The sequence below is a fragment of the Idiotropiscis lumnitzeri genome, chromosome 2 (genome assembly GCF_059441095.1).
Source record: "Idiotropiscis lumnitzeri isolate Australia: NSW breed Sydney's pygmy pipehorse chromosome 2, RoL_Ilum_1.0, whole genome shotgun sequence".
Lineage (NCBI taxonomy): Eukaryota > Metazoa > Chordata > Actinopteri > Syngnathiformes > Syngnathidae > Idiotropiscis > Idiotropiscis lumnitzeri.
The window spans coordinates 24,808,335-24,828,035 of record NC_142392.1 but is presented as its reverse complement, the minus strand read 5'-3'; the positions used below and the strand labels follow the sequence as shown (position 1 = coordinate 24,828,035).

Genomic DNA, 19,701 nt, shown 5'->3' with positions numbered 1-19,701 from the left:
ATTAAAATTAGACTAAGATACACCATAATATTATAAGAGTTCCCTGAATTATTTTGTAACTGCAATGATGCTTAACAGCCATAGGGTGTCAGTAATGAGTAACAAAGGAACACAAGACCTCCCACTGATACATCATTAGACATCATCATTGTCATTTGCATAAATTATCAAGAACTTTGAGTTGTGGGGGAGATGCAAACCACCTGGGCCACAGGAACTTTATTATCAGGAACTAAATGTTCCTGGCCTTGTTGGTAGAAAAGGGGGTTGTGACGTTCTCCCTTTTTAAGCCCATAGTAAGCCAAAGATGCAGATGCATTCCTTGCAGCATGCGCTTGTTCACTGATGAGATCCGAGCAACCCTGGATGGATGCATGAAATGAATTTTAAATGTTTGGATGAGGTGAAACTACGCACACGTGCACAAAACTGTGCGGGACCACCCGAGGTTCATTGACCGAGCCAGTAAAAATTTCATAAATACATAAGACCAATACGTACTTGATTTTTTCAAAAACTTAATCCATTGTGTTATAGCCACTAAAATTCATCAACGCCATTGATCTTTTTGCCACAGTGTGCACAGTTTTTAGAGTCAGGTTCAATCATTCCATAAGGAATTGCTTGAACTAGATATGTCAGAGTGTTTGTCAAAAACGAGACAAGCCTTGATAAATGAATCACCCAACCAAGATTGTCTTTGTCACTTGCGAGGAGCAGTCCACCAAAGAGAAAAGCTTTCCCGCTCCTGTGCGGCGTTTTATTGAAGCACAGCAAAGCAAATTGTAAATGCAAACTCATAAAGAATGGAAAAACATGAACACTTTGACATTGTCATATGTCAAATGTTAAATAATCAGTTCAAATTTTATACTGGAAAAAAACATGGAGTTTACCCCCCACTAATGGTTTTTCTTTGGCATTTATTTCCTGCACTGATTTAATTTGGCATCAACAAATGTTCAGCAGACCGGCAAGTGAAAAGCAAAAAATAAAAATAAAACGGCAATAACCTTAAACGCATTTCCCCAAATAACTTAATGTTGTGATGCATTTTTCGAACGATAGAAAGTCGTTCTTTACAAAGCAAATGAGAGTAAGACGTCTACAAACCTGCTTTGATTGGCACAACACGAGGCTGCTTGCAAACTTCGCCCAGCAGTTGAAGATGTTGCTCGTTCTCTTCTTTTATTCCACAAAGTTCCTCTTTGTACTTGGGTGTCGTTCTTTCACACATTTTCAAATGATAATTCAAAAAAATCCACACTTGATCTCTGCTTGGCGATGAGTCATGTGCCTCTTTTCGTTAGCGGCTAGCTAGCTAGCAAGCTAAGCTAACTACGCCGAAAAGCATCAACGCGCGAAAATGAGGTTATCGGGACACAAAGACTTAACGAATTACATCCTGTGAGAAAATTACAGTCAGTTCCACACTAAATCAGAAGAATTTAGCGATGGGTGTTTTTGTTCCGGTGTGGACGGGTCGGTGGATGTGGTCGAGGTCCTTTTTTTTTTTTTTTTTTTTTTTATTTATTTTTTTTTAATTTATTTTTTTATTTTTTTTTTTATTTTTTTTTTTATGTGGTCGAGGTCCTTCGGAAGCTGCACGCTTGCTAATGACGTCATGCTTCAGACACGTATTTTTCAAATATATTTCTTTGCCTCTGTGTCTGTTTTTACACCTTGATGTTCTATTTTAATATATATTTTATATAATATTTGAATTCGGTTGATAAAAAAAAAATTAAAAAAAAAAAATTAACGCCACATTGGCGAGTCAGCTCTTACGTCACTTCTGCCTTTGCCCGGAGAATCCGCTGCTGCAACTGCAGTGGGACGTTTACGTTTCTCCGAACGAACTTGCAACAATGCTGTGGTTCACTCGCAGGCTTCGAAGTTAACTTTAAAAACTGCTTGCCCTTAGGGCAAGTGCCAAAATTTGCCTTGCCCGAGTGGCCAAATTACTTGCCCAACTTGGGCAAGTGACAATTTTTTTTCTCCTTCCCAAAGATTAAATTACCTTGCCCTGAGTGACTTTTTGGATGACAAAGTGTGTGATTACAAATTGCATGAATTTTTTTTTCGGACAGTTCCTGCCTCGAAAGAATTACAACAGAATTACAATTACACAGTCTTGTTTTCATCATCAACCATGAAACCCTGCTCACAACAGCATGTATCATCCTGTGCAGTTATTGAAAATGTTAATTGTAGTTTTAATAATTAAGAAATCTTCATGTTAAATTGGGAAAATGATATTACAGCAATCCAGATATCAATTTTAAGTCCAGGGGAGCCTATTAATTGAGTAATCACATGAGTAAAATATGAGTGTGGGAAATTTGTGTGTTCCTTTAAGACCAGTGCCTGTGGCGCTGCCTCCATAAGTTTCATAGCATAAACAGAACACAGTCAATGACACGATGTCAGGTCACATCATGGAGCTAACGAATTAACAGCCAATAATCAAATATTACTCCCTTCCTTACTCGCAACTGAATTGTCTACTTAAAAATATTCGAGCTACTTTAGTCATGTCAGAATCCGAAATGTTCGGATTTGAACGAACTTGTCGCCACTTGTAAACATGCGCAGAAGGTAAGAAAACTTCCGACTGTCAATTTTCGGACGAAATATCGTAGGTTTTTGTTGTGTTTTTCAAACTTCAAATGAAGATGCAACTCCAGTGAGTTCCAATACTGCGGGGCAGTGCGGCGCTATGCCGAACCAACACACCAAAAAGTCGTAACTGGCGACCGTTCGAAAATCTAAAATATATTCTTGCTTTTTTTGAACCACAATGGCCGAAGGAGGGAAAAGTGTGGATTTAATTGCAGATACACTTGCAAGGACATTTTCAAGTCGGAACTTTCAAGAGAAGCTATATCGTCCAACACTCACTCAGTGGTGCGTAAGTGTGTTTCTGGATATTATTTGTCCAGCCGTGGTGTCATAAATTATGGTATTTTGATGGGGATTCATTCAAGTAGGACGAAGTAGGACTTCACTGAAGGCACAGGTGTGAAATGCACTGAAGTAACTTAAAAAGTAAAAGTAAAAAAAGAATGTGCAAGAAAGAAAAATGTTGACAAATGTTGACAAATGTTGATAAATAATGATATTTTCCAAGAGGTATTTATTTCTTTGTTTATTCATTCAATTCTATACTTATTTCAATATTTGAGTATTATTTTTCTTTCAATATGTAGTATATTTTGTCTTTGAAGTGTGGGTCCTTGCTGCCTTCCGGAGAGGCTGGATTGGTGATGGAAAAGAACGAAAGAAAGAAGAAAGATTTTATTCTCGTCACATGCTGATGTCAAAAGAAGTCTCCCCAAAAACGTGCAAGCCCCCTCTCAGACATTCCCTTCTTATAGGGAATGCCCAAATAGGACATGAATATCTAATTTCCCTTGTTTCATATGCAATTCCCATCCCGCTAGTCTTCAGGATTTCCCTCCAAAAGTCCCCCAGGGGGAGAGCAGGTGCATCTCCCCGTTGATACGACCAGTCTACTCGTGACCACCTTAAATTACTTTCACACCCTGGAAGGTCACTGACCTGGCGAGAGAATTGCCCCCACCATAAACAATGCTCAGGCCTATTTTCTCTCAGGGCAGTATCTGGTTACATCGGAACTTCAGAACCAAGACTGGTCACGACTGTGAGCTCCAGTCCCTTCATAGTTTCATAAAGAGAATTACATCCCATATCTAAATTAGGCCATTTAAAAATACACAACTTTTTTTTTATTTATTTCAATGTATATTTAAGCTTGCTTATGTAATAATACAATATTTATTCAATTATTTTAATATGCGAAATTATATCAATATGAATGTAAACCTTTTTATTTCACACTTGAATATTTCTTAACAAATTTGTTCATTTGAATATATATGCAATTTAAATCATTCCAACCATCCAGCCATTTTCTGCCGCTCATCCGGGGTCGGGTAATTGAATTAATTTAATATATAAGTATTTTTTATATTTCAATATTTATTTCAAGAATAGGACTCTTCTCAATTAGTTCAATATTTATAAAATGTATCTATATTTCTTATTAATTGAATTAAGTCTGTATGTGATTTCCAATTTTACATTTTAATATTTCCCTATTTCACTATATAAATAATCCAATCTATAAAAAATATAATAAAGCATGAAAAAAAATATTTGGTATATTTTTCCGAAGTGAGATTCTGCTTAGCAACAAATGCCAAACGCTTGATGGAGCTCAACCTAGAAAGTGTATTTAGCCAGTCAGAAATTTATTCAGAAAGCGAAATATTAAATGTATGTGAGGGGATATTTGAAGAGTTTGAGTTATGTTCAATGGACCATACATATACGAGCCAGCCTAACACAGCGAGAAAACCAGCGCTGACTCCAGTCGCCATCAAGTTGCCAACTCCTGACATACCAAAACCTTTGAGAGAAACTGAGACGATTTGCGTTTCTCTTTCTGGTTCTTTTTATAGTTCAACTTCTAGTTTAGTTTTTCACCTTTTCACGGCGTAATGAAGGCCAGTTGAGCAAGTGGAACAAGTGATTTTATTGATGATTGTGGAAGGCACCGATTTCATCAGCAGTTTCTTCTCACACCTTTTCCATTAAGTACGATTAAAAAGACAACTGAAAAGCAGAACATTAACAAATGTTATTCCAGGCAAAGGCAATTAATTTATTTTTCATGTTTGATGTAAACACACACAAAAAAAAATCATCATCACTCAGACACATTGCTTCTTCTGGCAATGATCACATTGGCTTAGTGTCAATAAAAGAGCTTTGCAAAATTCAATATATCATATTTTATTCAAAATCACATTTACATCTGACCACAAAGACTCAGTTCCTTCAGTATTTTTGTCTTTTTTTCAGTTTCAAGTATCGCTGCTTATCTCACCAGCACAATTGTGACTCTCCGCATGCTGTTTAGTGGAGAATTTTTTAGCACAAACGCTGCAACTGAATGGCTTTTCTCCTCTGTGTGTTCTTGTGTGGCGTCGTAAATGTGACTTTACAGAGAACCCCTTGGCACAAACTGAGCATGAAAATGGTTTTTCTCCAGTGTGTAATCGTGTATGTGTTTTTAAATTTGGCTTAAAAGAAAAGCTTTTGCCACAAACTGAGCAAGAAAAAGGTTTTTCTCCAGTGTGTGTTCTTGTGTGACTTATTAAATCAGACTTTCGCGAGCAACTCTTGCCACAAACTGAGCAGGAAAAAGGGTTTTCTCCACTGTGTTTTCTTGTGTGTTCTGTTAAACTTTCCTTTCTCGAGAAGCATTTTCCACAAACTGAGCATGAAAAAGGGTTTTCTTCAGTGTGTAATTGTGTATGTCTTTTTAAATTTGACTTAAAAGAAAAGCTTGTGCCACAAACTGAGCAGGAAAAAGATTTTTCACCACTGTGTGTTCTTGAGTGATTTATTAAATGAGACCTTCGAGAGAAACTCTTGCCACAAACTGAGCAGGAAAAAGGTTTTTCTCCACTGTGTGTTCTTGCATGGCTTGTTAAATGTGCCTTTTGAGAGAAGCTTTTTCCACAAACTGAGCATGAAAAAGGTTTTTCTCCAGTGTGTAATCGTGTATGTGTTTTTAAATTTGGCTTAAAAGAAAAGCTTTTGCCACAAACTGAGCAAGAAAAAGGTTTTTCTCCACTGTGTGTTCTTGCGTGTTCTATTAAATTTGCCTTTTGAGAGAAGCATTTTCCACAAACTGAGCAGGAAAAAGATTTTTCAACACTGTGCGTTCCTGTGTGCCTTACTAAATGAGACTTCCGAGAGAAGCTTTTGCCACAAACCGAGCAGGAAAAAGGTTTTTCACCACTGTGTGTTTTTCTGTGCCCTTTTAAAGACAACTTTGAAGATAATGAGTCAGTGTGACATGCCCTTTCACCTTTAGTTTGCTCATTATCATCATCATCATCATCGTGATGAGCGTCTGATAATGTGTCCTCATTATGTGCTTGTGATGGCCCCCAGTGGTCTTCATCACCTTCTGTTGTCACGTGACAACTTGAACTGCTGCTTGGAGGCTCCGCCCCTCTCTTGTCCTCACTCTCATCCTTGTTTTCATCTTCAGTCTTTATAGGGACAACGTTCACTGGTGACTTGTTGATCTCCTCCTCGTCCTCCTTTTTGATGCGAGTCAAGTCTGGCTCATCTTTCACAGAACAGAGATCATTTTGTCTGACGTCTGCAGGACACAAAAAGACAAATTTGGTTTGGTCAAGTCAAACCACATGCGGCGACTTTGTCTTATTTTCTACAGCGCTATCTTGACTTGTGCCTGCCGAACACCAATCAATGCGTGCGACCCCGATTTGGACCGGACCATGGGGGCATTTCACAAAATTACGTCCTACGATGTAAACCTCACTTTAGCAGCACAACAACAGTGATAAACGAGCATTTAAAAAGGAAGCACGTTGCGGCTGATGCCCGATTTCATTCCTGACATAGTCACAGACGTTTCTGGAAGCGAGCTGAAGTTAGCACACACAGGCTCTTGTGTGCGTCTGATGGAACACCTGTTGTGGGACCCTAACTTATTGATGCAGACCACTGGGGCCCATTGCAACATAACGTCATTGATAGAATAGAAATCATTCAAGTGAAAAATGTTTACAAGTATTTCTTTTTGCATTTCGAGATTGTTTCATCGTGGGTATTTTTTTGCTTCCATTATAATCTGGATCTCTAAAAGAATTAAAGGGGCCCTGGAATCAGAGTTGCTATTTATTGCATGATTTACGTTTGGGTTTTTTTTGCCCAAAATGACATTTAGCCTGCAAGTACATTCCAACATTCCCCTTTTTATTATTTTTTTTTAAATTTCTGTTTTTAAATAAATTTTAAAACAACATTATGTTTGAAGAGTCAAAATCCCTACACATAAGCATTAAGCAACAACACTTTCACTGTGACTTTCATGTTGACATATTTGAATAATGACTGTATATTTTCAAGTTATCCAATATGTATTCAAATTCGACTAAGATCCACCATAATATTTGAAGAGTTCACTGAATTATTTTGGAACTGCAACGATGCTTAACAGCCATAGAGTGTCAGTAATGAGTAACAAAGTAACACAACATTGTCATTTGCATAAATTACCAGGAACTATGAGTTGCGGGGGAGATGCAAACCACCTGAGCCACAGGAACTTTATGACCAGGAACTAAATGTTCCTGGACTTGTTGACAAGATGGCGGCGCGCATGGACGCAGCGGCTAACAGCTCCCCCTCACAGTGCTCCTTTTTACTTTTTATTAGTGTTTGCTTGCTCTTATTGGCATCAACTGAGGCACAACATCGACATACCCGCCAGGACATCGTGAACATTGGATATCGATGCGAAATAACCATCACAGATGAATTTTGCTATGATCGCAAAATTCCGAACGAACTGGCGAGGCTGCCCGGCTCACCGTGGCTGGTCATCGGGGCCGGGAGGCGGCGCAGGCGACGCAGAGAGAGGAAGCAGAAGCGAGGCTGCAGGTCCGGTGTCTTGCAACGGCTGCGACGGCAGCCCCATAGGCAGCCACTACAGAGTCTGCACCTCACCAACGCCAGATCCGTGGTCCACAAAATCGACGACCTGGGATTACAAATCCTGGGAAACCGCTATGTGCGCGATAGCAGTGTGATCGTCGTCACGGAAACCTGGCTGCACGCAGACGTCCCCGACGCTAGCATCCAGCTGGCCGGGCGCTCGCTACATCGCGCGGATCGGACGAGGGACACCGGTAAGAGGAGGGGCGGGGGGCTCTGTGTTTACGTGCATGAGAACTGGTGCGGCGATAGCACGATCGTCGAGAAGCACTCTTCCCCCGACATCGAGTTCATGTCCGTTAAATGCCGGCCTTATTTTCTCCCGAGGGAGCTAACGGTCGTGATTGTCACAGCTGTTTACATCCCTCCCGACGCTAGCACTAGCACGGCGCTCTCGCTACTCGCGTGCGTCATCAATAAACATCAGCGGGCCCACCCTGATTGCGTCCACATTGTAGCGGGAGACTTTAATAAGGCCAATTTAAAGACTGTACTCCCAGAGTTTCACCAGCATGTCAAGTGCCCAACGAGGGGAGACAACACTCTCGACCATGTGTACTCGAACATCAAGCACGCATACAGAGCCCTCCCACTCGCCCCTCTCGGCCAGTCAGACCACCTGTCCTTGCAGCTCGCACCTGCGTAAACCCCTCTCAGGCGCAGATTCAGGCCTACCACAAAGACTGTGAAAACCTGGCGTGACGGCGCCATGAGTGAATTACAGGACTGCTTTCATGACACAAACTGGGACCTCTTGATCATCAGGACCTTGATGTCTACACGCATTGTGTACTGGACTACATCAAGTTCTGCATGGAAACTGTGTCCCAACATAAGACTATACGGACCTTCCCAAATGCGAAGCCCTGGATGTCCAGCAGGGTTCGCTCTCTCCTCAAGGCCCGTGACGCTGCCTTCAGGTCAGGCGACAAAGCCCAGTACAGGGTGGCCCGTGCTGACCTGAGCAAAGGCATCAAGCTAGCCAAGGCAATCTACAAAGGGAGGCTGGAGGCCCACCTTGCCAGTAACAGACCACGGGAGGTGTGGCAGGGTCTACGGAGCATCACCAACTTCCGTGGCGGCAGCACGACCTCTGTAGACCCGAGTGCATCGCTGGCAGAGGAGCTTAACTGCTTCTTCGCTCGCTTTGACTCGCCCCAACCGTCACACCCCCGCACTTCAAGCTCCAACTCCCCCCCACTCATCGTAGAGGAACACGATGTGAGGCGCGCGCTCCTGGCGATTGACCCCAGGAAAGCTACTGGACCCGACGGAATACCAGGCAAGGTCCTCAGAGCATGTGCCCACCAACTGTCACATGTTTTCTGCAGGATCTTCAACCGCTCCCTGGCTCAGGCAGTCATCCCCTCCTGCTTGAAAACTTCCACCATTATTCCTGTCCCCAAAAAGTCACCAGCCGTCCACCTGAATGACTACCGTCCTGTTGCTCTCACACCAGTCATTATGAAGTGCTTCGAGAGGCTGGTTCTCCAGCACATCAGGGACTGCCTTCCTCCCACTCTGGACCCCTACCAGTTTGCATACCGGGCTAACAGATCCACTGAGGACGCCATCGACACTGCTCTGCATGTTGTGCTGGGCCACCTGGAACGACAGCAGAGCTATGCAAGGATGCTCTTTGTGGACTACAGCTCGGCATTCAACACGATCATCCCAGACATCCTCGTCGCCAAACTGGACACTCTCGGCCTCCCTGCCCTCACACTAGGGCTGGGCGATTAACCGAAAATTTACCGTTACCGAAATTTATTAGAATGACCGACAACATTTTGCCCTTGTCGGTAAATTCGGTGTCTAAAAAAAAAATGAAAAAGGAAAGTCTTTTCTGTCTGCGGCAATGTTCATGCCTCTTTAAGTCTGCTCCAGCGCATGTAGTCACGTGACTCAGGCGCTGTAGAAGAATGTAAACACAAGACGCGTTCGTAGCTGGCGATTCAAATTCAGAAGCGGTTGACACGGCTAAAGACGAAGTAACGTTAGTTGAAATTGGTCTTGTCGCGCTTGTCCCAAAAAGAAATTCGACATCTGTCGTTTGGAAATGTTTTGGGTTCCATAAAGACGATGTTTGCGCAAAAGAACATGAACTACAAAGTGCGTCGTAAGCACCTGAAACAGCGCGTCCAACCTTTTCTTTTTCACCACCCACAACACAACCATGCTGTTGACTTGGAGCTTGTGCTAAAAGTTCAAAGTGAGAAGCAAGGTTGGACAAGTGACAACAGCCCACTAACGGAGGCGAAACCATACGAGAGAACGTCTCAGTGGTGGACGGGATAGCCTAGCACATAGCTAAAGATAGAGCTCCTGAAGTTACAGTGGAGCGCACAGGATTTAAACGCCTCAGGAACGTAGCCGACAAGAGGTACGAAAATATTTGCCGCAAACAGCACTTCCCGATATGGACAACATCGGGACGGGAGCGGAGACATGTCGAGCATTTTGCATCCACATCCGACTTGTGGTCGAGTCGCAACATGCATCCCTGTTTGAGCCTGAAATGTGCAGTACATAGACGACAAGTGGCGACTGCGCACCGGAGTACTCGAGACGGCACATTTTACTGATGAAGCACACGCGTTTGTTTGGCACTGGCATTCCATTGATTTTTTTTTTTTTCATTTTATTTAGCATTTTGTTTACAGGCGACTAGTGCCTTTGCACATGGCATTATTTATATTGTTTACAAGATACCTTTACACAAATCTAAGCATTTGCAAATGGCATTACACCATCTCGGCACAATCTATTTGCAGGAAAAGATTTTGTGAGAGGTACCCTTTTTTTCCTGTTCTTTGTGACATTGTTCAAGTCATGCAAAGCAAGCTATTTTGAATGTTTATTCAAATGATTTTTGTACTTCTATTTTTCATTGAAAGTAATGTGTACCAGTTGGTCAATAAAAAAAAGCAGTTAATATGCATTTTCTGCATTTATTTTGATTTTGGTCCTCAGGGGGAATTTATCGTGCATTTATCGTTATCGAGGTAAAATTGCCCAATTTATCGCGATATTGATTTTAGGTCATATCGCCCAGCCCTACCTCACACGCATCTGGATTAAGGACTTTCTGACCAACAGACCCCAGACTGTGTTGCTCGGCCCCTACACGTCCTCCACCCTCATGCTGAGCACCGGTTCCCCCCAAGGATGCGTGCTGAGCCCTCTCCTGTACGCCCTCTACACCTACGACTGCAGCCCGGCCCACGGCAACAACACCATCGTCAAGTTTGCTGACGACACGACAGTGGTCGGTCTGATCTCGGAAGGTGACGAGACAGCCTACACGACAGAGAGGAGGTAAAGAGACTGACAACTTGGTGCAAGGACAACAGACTGCACCTTAACACTGCAAAAACAAAGAAGATTGTCGTCGACTTCAGGAGGAACAAGACGCTGCCGCCCCCCCTCTGCATCGAAGGCGTGTGTGTGGAGAGGGTCCACACGTTCAAGTTCCTGGGAGTACAGATCTCCGATGACCTTTCTTGGAGTCACAACACCACAGCAGTGGTAAAGAAGGTCCGCCAACGTCTGCACTTCCTGAGAGTCCTCAGGAAATTCAACCTGGACAGGGAGCTGCTGCTGGCCTTCTACCACTCGTCCATTGAGAGCCTGCTGACGTACTGTGTCTCCACCTGGTACAGCGGCTGCACTGAGGCGGACAGAGTGAGGCTCCAGAGGACAGTCAAAACAGCGCAAAGGATTATTGGCTGCCCTCTCCCCTCACTGTCGGACATCTACACCGCCCGGTGCCTCAGAAGGGCTCTCAACATCGTCAATGACAATACCCACCCAAACTCACACCTGTTCGACCTGTTGCCCTCTGGCAGGCGCTACAGATGCATCAAATCAAGGACCAATAGACTGAGAAACAGTTTCTTTTCGAGAGCCATCTCCATACTGAACTCTCACACACACACACACGAGACCACCCTAACCTTGCAAAACAGCATTGTGATGTGTTTCTATATGCCCTATTCAGTACTGAATTCCATTGCACTGTCTTCTTTATTTATCTAACTTATATATTTGTCTGTATTATTGTTGTATTGCACTGGAGAGGGGAGCCCTCTAATCTCGTTGCACACTTGAGTACAATGACAATAAAGGGATTTCTATTCTATTCTATTCTATAGTTTTGAATCATGATGACATGACAAACTTAATTTCTTTAACATCATAACAACTGGAATATGTAAAATGTTAAATAATCAGTTCAAATTTTAAACTGGGGAAAAAAAACACGGAGTTTACCCCCCACTAATGGTTATTCTTTGGCATCCATTTTCTGCACTGATTTCATTTGGCATAAACAAATGTTCAGCAAACCGGCAAGTAAAAGGCAATATTTAAAAATAAAACGGCAATAACCTTGAACGCATTTCCCCAAACAACTTAATGTTGTGATGCATATTTTTAACGATAGAAAGACGTGTACAAACCTGCTTTGTGTAGCACAACACGAGGCTGGTTGCAAACTTCGCCCAGCAGTTGAAGATGTTGCTCGTTCTCTTCTTTTATTCCACAAAGTTCATCTTTGTAATTGGGTGTCGTTCTAGCACACATTTTCAAATGATAATTCCAAAAAATCCGCACTTGGTCTCTGCTTGGCGATAACTCGCGTCCTTCTCTTTGTTCGACGAGACGAATGAAAGATGGCGTCGTTTTTTTCCTTCGAGAAAACCGCAGTCTGTTCGGCACGAAAGCGGAAGAGCAGGACACACCCCGCTGTGATATGATTGGCTGCTGGCTTTGTGGAGCACTGTCACCAACTCACCGACAGATGTCACCATTTACGATGCAAATCATTGTTATCTTCTTCTAAACATTGGAAAAACGTACGATTTGAACCGTGTGCACATGAACAAACATTTTTGTTCCCAAATATGAACTTGAGAGATGTATTGAATTTTACTTTTGTTGCTGGTTTTGTTTATACATCTGACACCATGTTGTTGGTTGGATAGTATTCCAAATGTATTTCCCTTTTATTATCAGTTGACATGATAAAGTGATACTTTATGTCAACATATTTGCCTTTTTACAGGGTTTTTCACCAGGTTGTGATGTGGTTGCGAATTTTAAATTAAAATATGTCACTCTTTTATTACCTAACTGTTATTGTGTTCGAAAATGATTTCGGTATTTATTTAAAGTACTTTAATATTTCATTATTCGTTTCAGTATTCATTAAACTACAATAATTCACTATTAATTTCAAGATTCATTGAACTGTTTTAGGAATAATTTAGTATTCAATGTTTAATCGTTACAGTATTTAATTTTTAAATTTTTGTTTCACCATTTTGTTCAATCTTAATCTTATGGAAAATTATTTAGCAAGCACCAACACAAGGTTTTTAAAGATAAAGATAAAGATGTCCTTCAATAGTCCCACAATGGGGAAATTTGCAGTGTTACGACGGCAAAGAAATAGATCACACAGAGGCGGTGGCGTAATGTAGCAGTTTATGTATAACATTAGCAGCAGACATTCAGAAAAAAGCAAACCTATGCAAATATACACAGTATATACGTAAATACACAAATCCCCATGTGTATATACACACTTACATCCCACAACATATACAAGTGTAAGGAAACACTCCAAATGTCTGTCTATGGTACAGAGGGGAAATTAATAAAAATGCTGCAATGATAAAAAAATACTGCAATGATAGAAAATACTGCAATGATAAATGAAGGATTGTATTATGATTGCTGGCATTATTTTAAACACTTACAGGACAGAAGGTCAATTATTTAAATTAGCAGGTTCATATTTAGGGAATATGTTAAACATTGATGAAACAAAAAGCATTTATCAAATGGAACTAGAAGCACGGGTCACAAGAATGACTGGGATGGTAGTCCTGATGTTTTCTGATTTATTATATTTTTCTCATATGCTAAATTTATAGTACTTATAGTTTAAATGTATGAACTTGAGTGAAATTCTCAGTTGTGAGAATAGATTTGCACACATAGCATTTCCATGAGCTGTCCTCACATTCACAGCACTTCATGGACAGATACGATGAAGCACATTCTCCACATTGGCTGTAGAGATGCAAACATACCAAATTGGGCACTGGAGGACTCACACAGACGCTATCAAAAGAAAAACACATTCCGAAAGACAGAACAATTGGAGATCGGAGCACATGCACATACGCATACACACACAGAGACATATACATACACCTGCACATACACTTGCACATACACTTGCACATACACGCGCACACACCGACAAGATTCCAGAGCAATGCCAGCAGAGAGAGAGACGGAGGGACTGCCCGCCGGAGAAGGCCAGCCTTGGCGTGCCAGTCTTGGGGACCAGACGGGAATCAACTATCCAGACGATGACTAACCTGGGGAGGACCTTCCCTTGGACGCGGACCCGTGCCGTGGGAGGGAGCGAGGACAACCGATTCAACCTACATTACCTTTGACATAAAAAACTCCTATAAAAACTGAAGCTGGGTTGAAAGATGGTGCGCATTTTTTGACTGTGCTCGCCCGAGTGCAGTTTTCTCGTGAGATTAAGAAAAAGCCGCCCAGATATCTGTCTTTGCACTATTTCCTGAACTCCAGAAATTGAAGAAACTAAATATCGGACCTCTAATCAGTTGTTGAGTCTTTATTTGACCCTTTTCTTCTTGAGCACAAAAAACGAACACGCATTGGAGGAAGTTTGGCTTTTAAAGGTTGATTTACTAACTACGTCTCATTTCCACGGTGATCCAACTCCAACAATAACATGACAAATATTTGTCATCTCATCAATATTTGCACAACATAGTACTGAGTTTCGAGATCATCACTATAATAGTTCTCAAAATTATATTTCTTATCAAATTAGCTTAGTTAAGGGATATTTTATTGACAATCTAACATCAATCTACAAAGACAGAAAACAAATTGGTGGTGGGGAGGCGCGAATCTTTTTCTTCTTGGGAGGGGCGGGCGTGAAATAATTGAGAGCCACTGCGAGTATATGCAGACATTATATTCATACAATCTTGCAGCCCGAGTGAACCACAGCATTGTTGCTTCGTTCGTTCGGAGAAACGTAAACGTCCCACTGCAGTTCCAGCAGCGGCTTCTCGGGGTATAGGCGGAAGTGACGCGCGAGATGACTCGCCAATGTGGCGTCAATTTAATTATTTTGTTACATTTTTTTATCAACCGAATTAAAATATTATATAAATAATATATTAAAATAGAACAGCCAGGGGTAAAAACAAACACAGAGGCAAAGAAATATATTTGAAAAATACGTGCTTAAAGCATGACGTCATAAGCAAGCGCGCAGCTTCCGAAGGACCTCGACCACATCCAAACCGAAACAAACACACCCACCGCTAAATTCTTCTGATTTAGTGTGGAACTGACTGTAAGTTTCTCGCAGGATTTCCAGTGCTACTCTAAAGGATGTCGACATAATTCATTAAGTCTTTGTGTCCCGATAACCTCATCTTCGCTCGTTGATCCTTTTCGGCGTAATTAGCTTAGCTTGTTAGCTAGCTAGCCGCTAACGAAAAGAGGCACATGACTCAAAGCCAAGCAGAGATCAAGTGCGGATTTTTTGGAATTATCATTTGAAAATGTGTGAAAGAACGACACCCAAGTACAAAGAGGAACTTTGTGGAATAAAAGAAGAGAACGAGCAACATCATCAACTGCTGGGCGAAGTTTGCAACAAGCCTCGTGTTGTGCCACTCAAAGCAGGTTTGTACACGTCTTACTCTCATTTGCTTTGTAAAGAACGACATTGCATGCATCACAACATTAAGTTGTTTGGGGAAATGCGTTCAAGGTTATTGCCGTTTTATTTTTAAATATTGCTTGTCGGTTTGCCAAACATTTGTTTATGCCAAATAAAATCAGTGCAGAAAATATATGCCAAGGAATAACCAATATTGGGGGGTGAACTCCATGTTTTCCCAGTATAAAATTTGAACTGATTATTTTCAATTTTCTGGTTTTTATATCTTGTTCTAGCAATTCCTTACGGAAGGAATTCAGCCTAACTCTACATAATGTGCACACTGCGGCAAAAACATCAATGGCGGTTGATCAATTTTAGTGGATACAACACAAAATATTAAGTTCTTTTAAAAAATCAAGTACGTATTGGTCTTTTTTATTTATGAACTTTGTACTGGCTCCGTCGGGTGAGAGTCAATGAACCTCAGGTGGCCCTGCACTGTTTTGTGCACATGTGCGCAGTTTCACCTCATCCAAACATTAAAAATACATTGAATGCGGCCATCCAGGGTTGCACGGATCTCATCGGTGAACAAGCGCATGCTGCAAGGAATGTGTCTGCATCTTTGGCTTACTATAGGCTTAAAAAGGGAGAACGTCACAACCCCCTTTTCTACCAACAAGCCCAGGAACATTTAGTTCTATCTCTAAATGCAATAAGAAATACTTGTAAACATATTTCACTTGAAGGATTTATTTTCTATCAATGTCATTATGTTGCGATGGCCCCCAGTGGTCTGCATCAATATGTTAGGGTCCCACAACAGGTGTTCCATCAGACGCACACAATAGCCTGTGTGTACTAACTTCAGCTCGCTTCTAGAAACGTCTGTGACGATGTCAGAAATGAAATTGGGGATCAAAAGGGAGGTTTACATTGTAGGATGTAATTTTGTGAAATGCCCTCATGGTCCGGTCCAATTCGGGGTCGCACGCGTTGCTCCGTGTGCAGCAGGCTCAAGTCAAGGTAGCACTGTAGAAAATAGGACAAAGTCGCCGCATGAGCTTTGACTTGACCAAACCAAATGCGTGTTTGTCTTTTTGTGACCTACAGACGTCTGTGAAAACAATCTCCGTTCTGTGAAAGATGAGCCAGACTTGACTCACATCAAAAAGGAGGAGGAGGAGGAGATCAACAAGTCACCAGTGAATGTTCTCCCTATAAAGACTGAAGATGTAAACAAGGATGAGAGTGAGGACAACAGAGGGGCGGAGCCTCCAAGCAGCAGCTCAAGTCATCACGTGACAACAGAAGGTGACGAAGACCACGGGGGGCCATCACAAGTACATAATGAGGACACATTATCACGCTCTCCTGATGATAATGATGATGGGCAAGCCAAACGTGAAAGGGCATGTCACACTGACAGTTGGGTATGTTCTCACTGTGGGAAATCATTAACTTCAAAATTCTCTTTAAAACGGCACATAAGAACACATAGTGGAGAAAAACATTTTTCCTGCTCAGTTTGTGGAAAATGCTTCTCTCAAAAGACGAGTTTAACAGAACACACAAGAACACACACTGGAGAAAAACCTTTTTCCTGCTCAGTTTGTGCCAAGAGTTTCTCTCAAAAGTCAAATTTACGAAGCCACACAAGAACACACAGTGGAGAAACCCCTTTTTCCTGCTCAGTTTGTGGCAAGAGTTGCTCTCAAAAGTCGCATTTAACAAGCCACATAAGAACACACACTGGAGAAAAACCTTTTTCTTGCTCATTTTGTGGCAAGTGTTTCACTCAAAAGTCAAGTTTAACACAACACACAAGAACACACAGTGGAGAAAAGCCTTTTTCCTGCTCAGTTTGTGGCAAGAGTCTCTCTCATAAGGCGCGTTTAACAGAACACACAAGAACACACAGCGGAGAAAAGCCTTTTTCCTGCTCAGTTTGTGGCAAGAGTCTCTCTCATAAGGCGCGTTTAACAGAACACACAAGAACACACACTGGAGAAAAACCCTTTTCCTGCTCAGTTTGCGGAAAAAGTTTCTCTCGAAAGTCTACTTTAGTAAAGCACTCCAGAACACACAGTGGTGAAAAACCTTTTGCTTGCTCGGTTTGTGGCAAAAGCTTTACTGTAAAGTCAACTTTAACATATCACACAAGAACGCACAGTCGAGAGCAGCCTTTTTCCTGCTCAGTTTGTGGCAAGAGTTTCTCTCTAAAGGCAAATTTAACAAGCCACACAATAACACATAGTGGTGAAAAACCTTTTCCTGCTCGATTTGCGGAAAAAGTTTCTCTTGAAAGTCACAATTAACAGCGCACTCAAGAGCACACACTGGTGAAAAACCTTTTTCCTGCTCAGTTTGTGGAAAATGCTTCTCTGTAAAGTCAACATTAACAAGCCACACAAGAAAGCACGCTGTAGAAAAACCTTTTTCCTGCTCAGTTTGTGCCAAGAGTTTCTCTCAAAAGTCGCATTTACGAAGCCACACAAGAACACACAGTGGAGAAAAGCCATTCAGTTGCAGCGTTTGTGCTAAAGAATTCTTTTCTAAAAACGGTGCTGAGAGACACGATTGTGATGGCGAGAATAGCAGCGATCGTTGAAGCTTAAAAAAAAGACGAAAAAAACTCAAGGAACTGACTGTTTGTGGTAAGATGTAAATGTGATTTTGAATAAAATATGATAAATTGAATTTTGCAAAGCTCTTTTATTGACACTAAGCCAATGTGATCAGTGCCAGAAGAACCATTGTGTCTGAGTGATGATGAGTTTTTTGTGTTTACATCAAACATTTCAGTTGTCTTTTTGTCATGTTTAAGTGCCCTGACGCCTTTTGGGAGAGCTTACTGAAATAACTTACTAAAGGTAACGGCCGAAATAAAAATATGGCTGAGAGGCCAGGAGGAACCAGACATGGCGTTCATTTTCACCGGCCGGTGGGGGAAAGAGTGGGACAAAGCAGAAGCGAGCAGGCAGCTCCGCGTGACTCCTTCCTCTCTCTTCCTCCCTGCTCTGCTCTGATTTTATTAGCTTGACTCAAGAATCAACAGGAGACAAGAAATTAAAATACAAAGAAAGTCTGTTTAGACTAAACTAATCACCAGAAGACTCCAACAGGCAGGAAATCACAACTCACGGTGTAAAGGTTACTTTAACTAAACACATCTTCAGGATACTGTGTGTGTGTGTGTTAAAATAACAAGTAAGTGTCTATGTGTGTGTATTAAACATTAATGAGTGTATAAAAACATGATTATGAATACACAAACTGATTACCTATCCTCAGCGCATCTTACATTTCCCCCCGTTTGTGGGTTTAAATCATGGCCTTACGGCTTTAAGACAGATCATCATAATGAAATCATACAACAGTGTGATTATCAGTGGAGGGGTGAAAACCCTCAGTAGGGACAAAATTCCCCTCCTCCCTTCCGGCGTGGAACTAGATCCTCATAATTTGATGACCGTCAGGGAATAAAACATATATATATATATATATATATATATATATTAAAAAAACATTTCAATATGCCTAGTGAAAAAAAAAAAAAAACTGTCTCCACGCAGAGCTTGTCCCTGAGGTGACTTGGTGGAGGCCCTTGCCTCGTGGTAGGATGGGACAGCCGTCCTTACTTCCTGGGTCTTCGTGTGTGGTGTATGTGTGCACATGTTTGGGCAGGGGCAAAAAGGGTCCATGTGTTTTTTAGGTTTCAGTGTCCAGTTCGAGTTCGTCATTGTCCAGTTCGAGTTCATCATTCTCAACATCAATTAGGTTGGAATGGTACGTTTGGGCAACAAACATACGATTAACCATAGTCTTTGTCATAGGAACAATGCAACATGAACAAACAACACATAACAAAATGAAAGCTATGATTATCCCGATAAATTGTGTCTTTCAAATTCTTCATAGTGGTCATAACATCAATAATTGTTTCATTTTACTAAAAATTTAAATGCAGTAATGTTCTCCAATCAAGGCTGAAATTTCTTTGTTATGTACGTCATTAATGTCCAAACAATATCTAATCTTTTTGTTCTGTGGCTCCAACATTCGTATCTGTGGCTGGTTGTGTGGTTCTGATGTGCGTGTGGTCCGAGATTGTGACTCGGGAGGGATTCGCGTTGCTAGGCCTTTAGCTGGAAACCGGTGAAGCTTGCACTGCGACTGGTGGATCCAGTCACCACGCCCCGCGACCTTTGCTGCCGTCGGGGTCACTGCCATCATCTGGCGAGGGCCATCTCAGCATTCACTTGTCCCAACGGAGTTGTTTCAACACCTTGAAGAAGAGTTGGTCTCCCACACGGACGTGGTTTCTCTGTGGATCAGAACACACTGACCAGTAATTGTGTCTTTTGCATCTTTTTCGGTCAAACATGTTTTTCATGTGGACTGCG

General features: G+C 41.7%; 2 protein-coding genes across 2 annotated transcripts in view; one reads left to right on the top strand and one right to left on the bottom strand.

Moving 5' to 3' along the window:
- Positions 1-19,701, bottom strand: part of LOC148342055 (uncharacterized) — a 458,829-nt gene that overhangs the window by 70,504 nt on the left and 368,624 nt on the right. The gene's annotated exons all lie outside the window — the stretch shown is intronic.
- Positions 14,913-17,944, top strand: LOC148342073 (uncharacterized). The gene is made up of 2 exons (XM_088288757.1): positions 14,913-15,315; positions 16,409-17,944. The coding sequence occupies exons 1-2, from the start codon at positions 15,192-15,194 to the stop codon at positions 17,611-17,613; spliced, it is 1,329 nt and encodes a 442-aa protein (XP_088144883.1). The 5' UTR covers positions 14,913-15,191; the 3' UTR covers positions 17,614-17,944.

Excerpts from the sequence above, each read along its gene's own strand:
- LOC148342073 (XM_088288757.1), top strand. The coding sequence starts at position 15,192 with ATGTGTGAAAGAACGACACCCAAGTACAAAGAGGAACTTTGTGGAATA. Across the intron at positions 15,316-16,408 it reads TGTTGTGCCACTCAAAGCAG|ACGTCTGTGAAAACAATCTC; the intron begins GTTTGTACACGT and ends TGTGACCTACAG.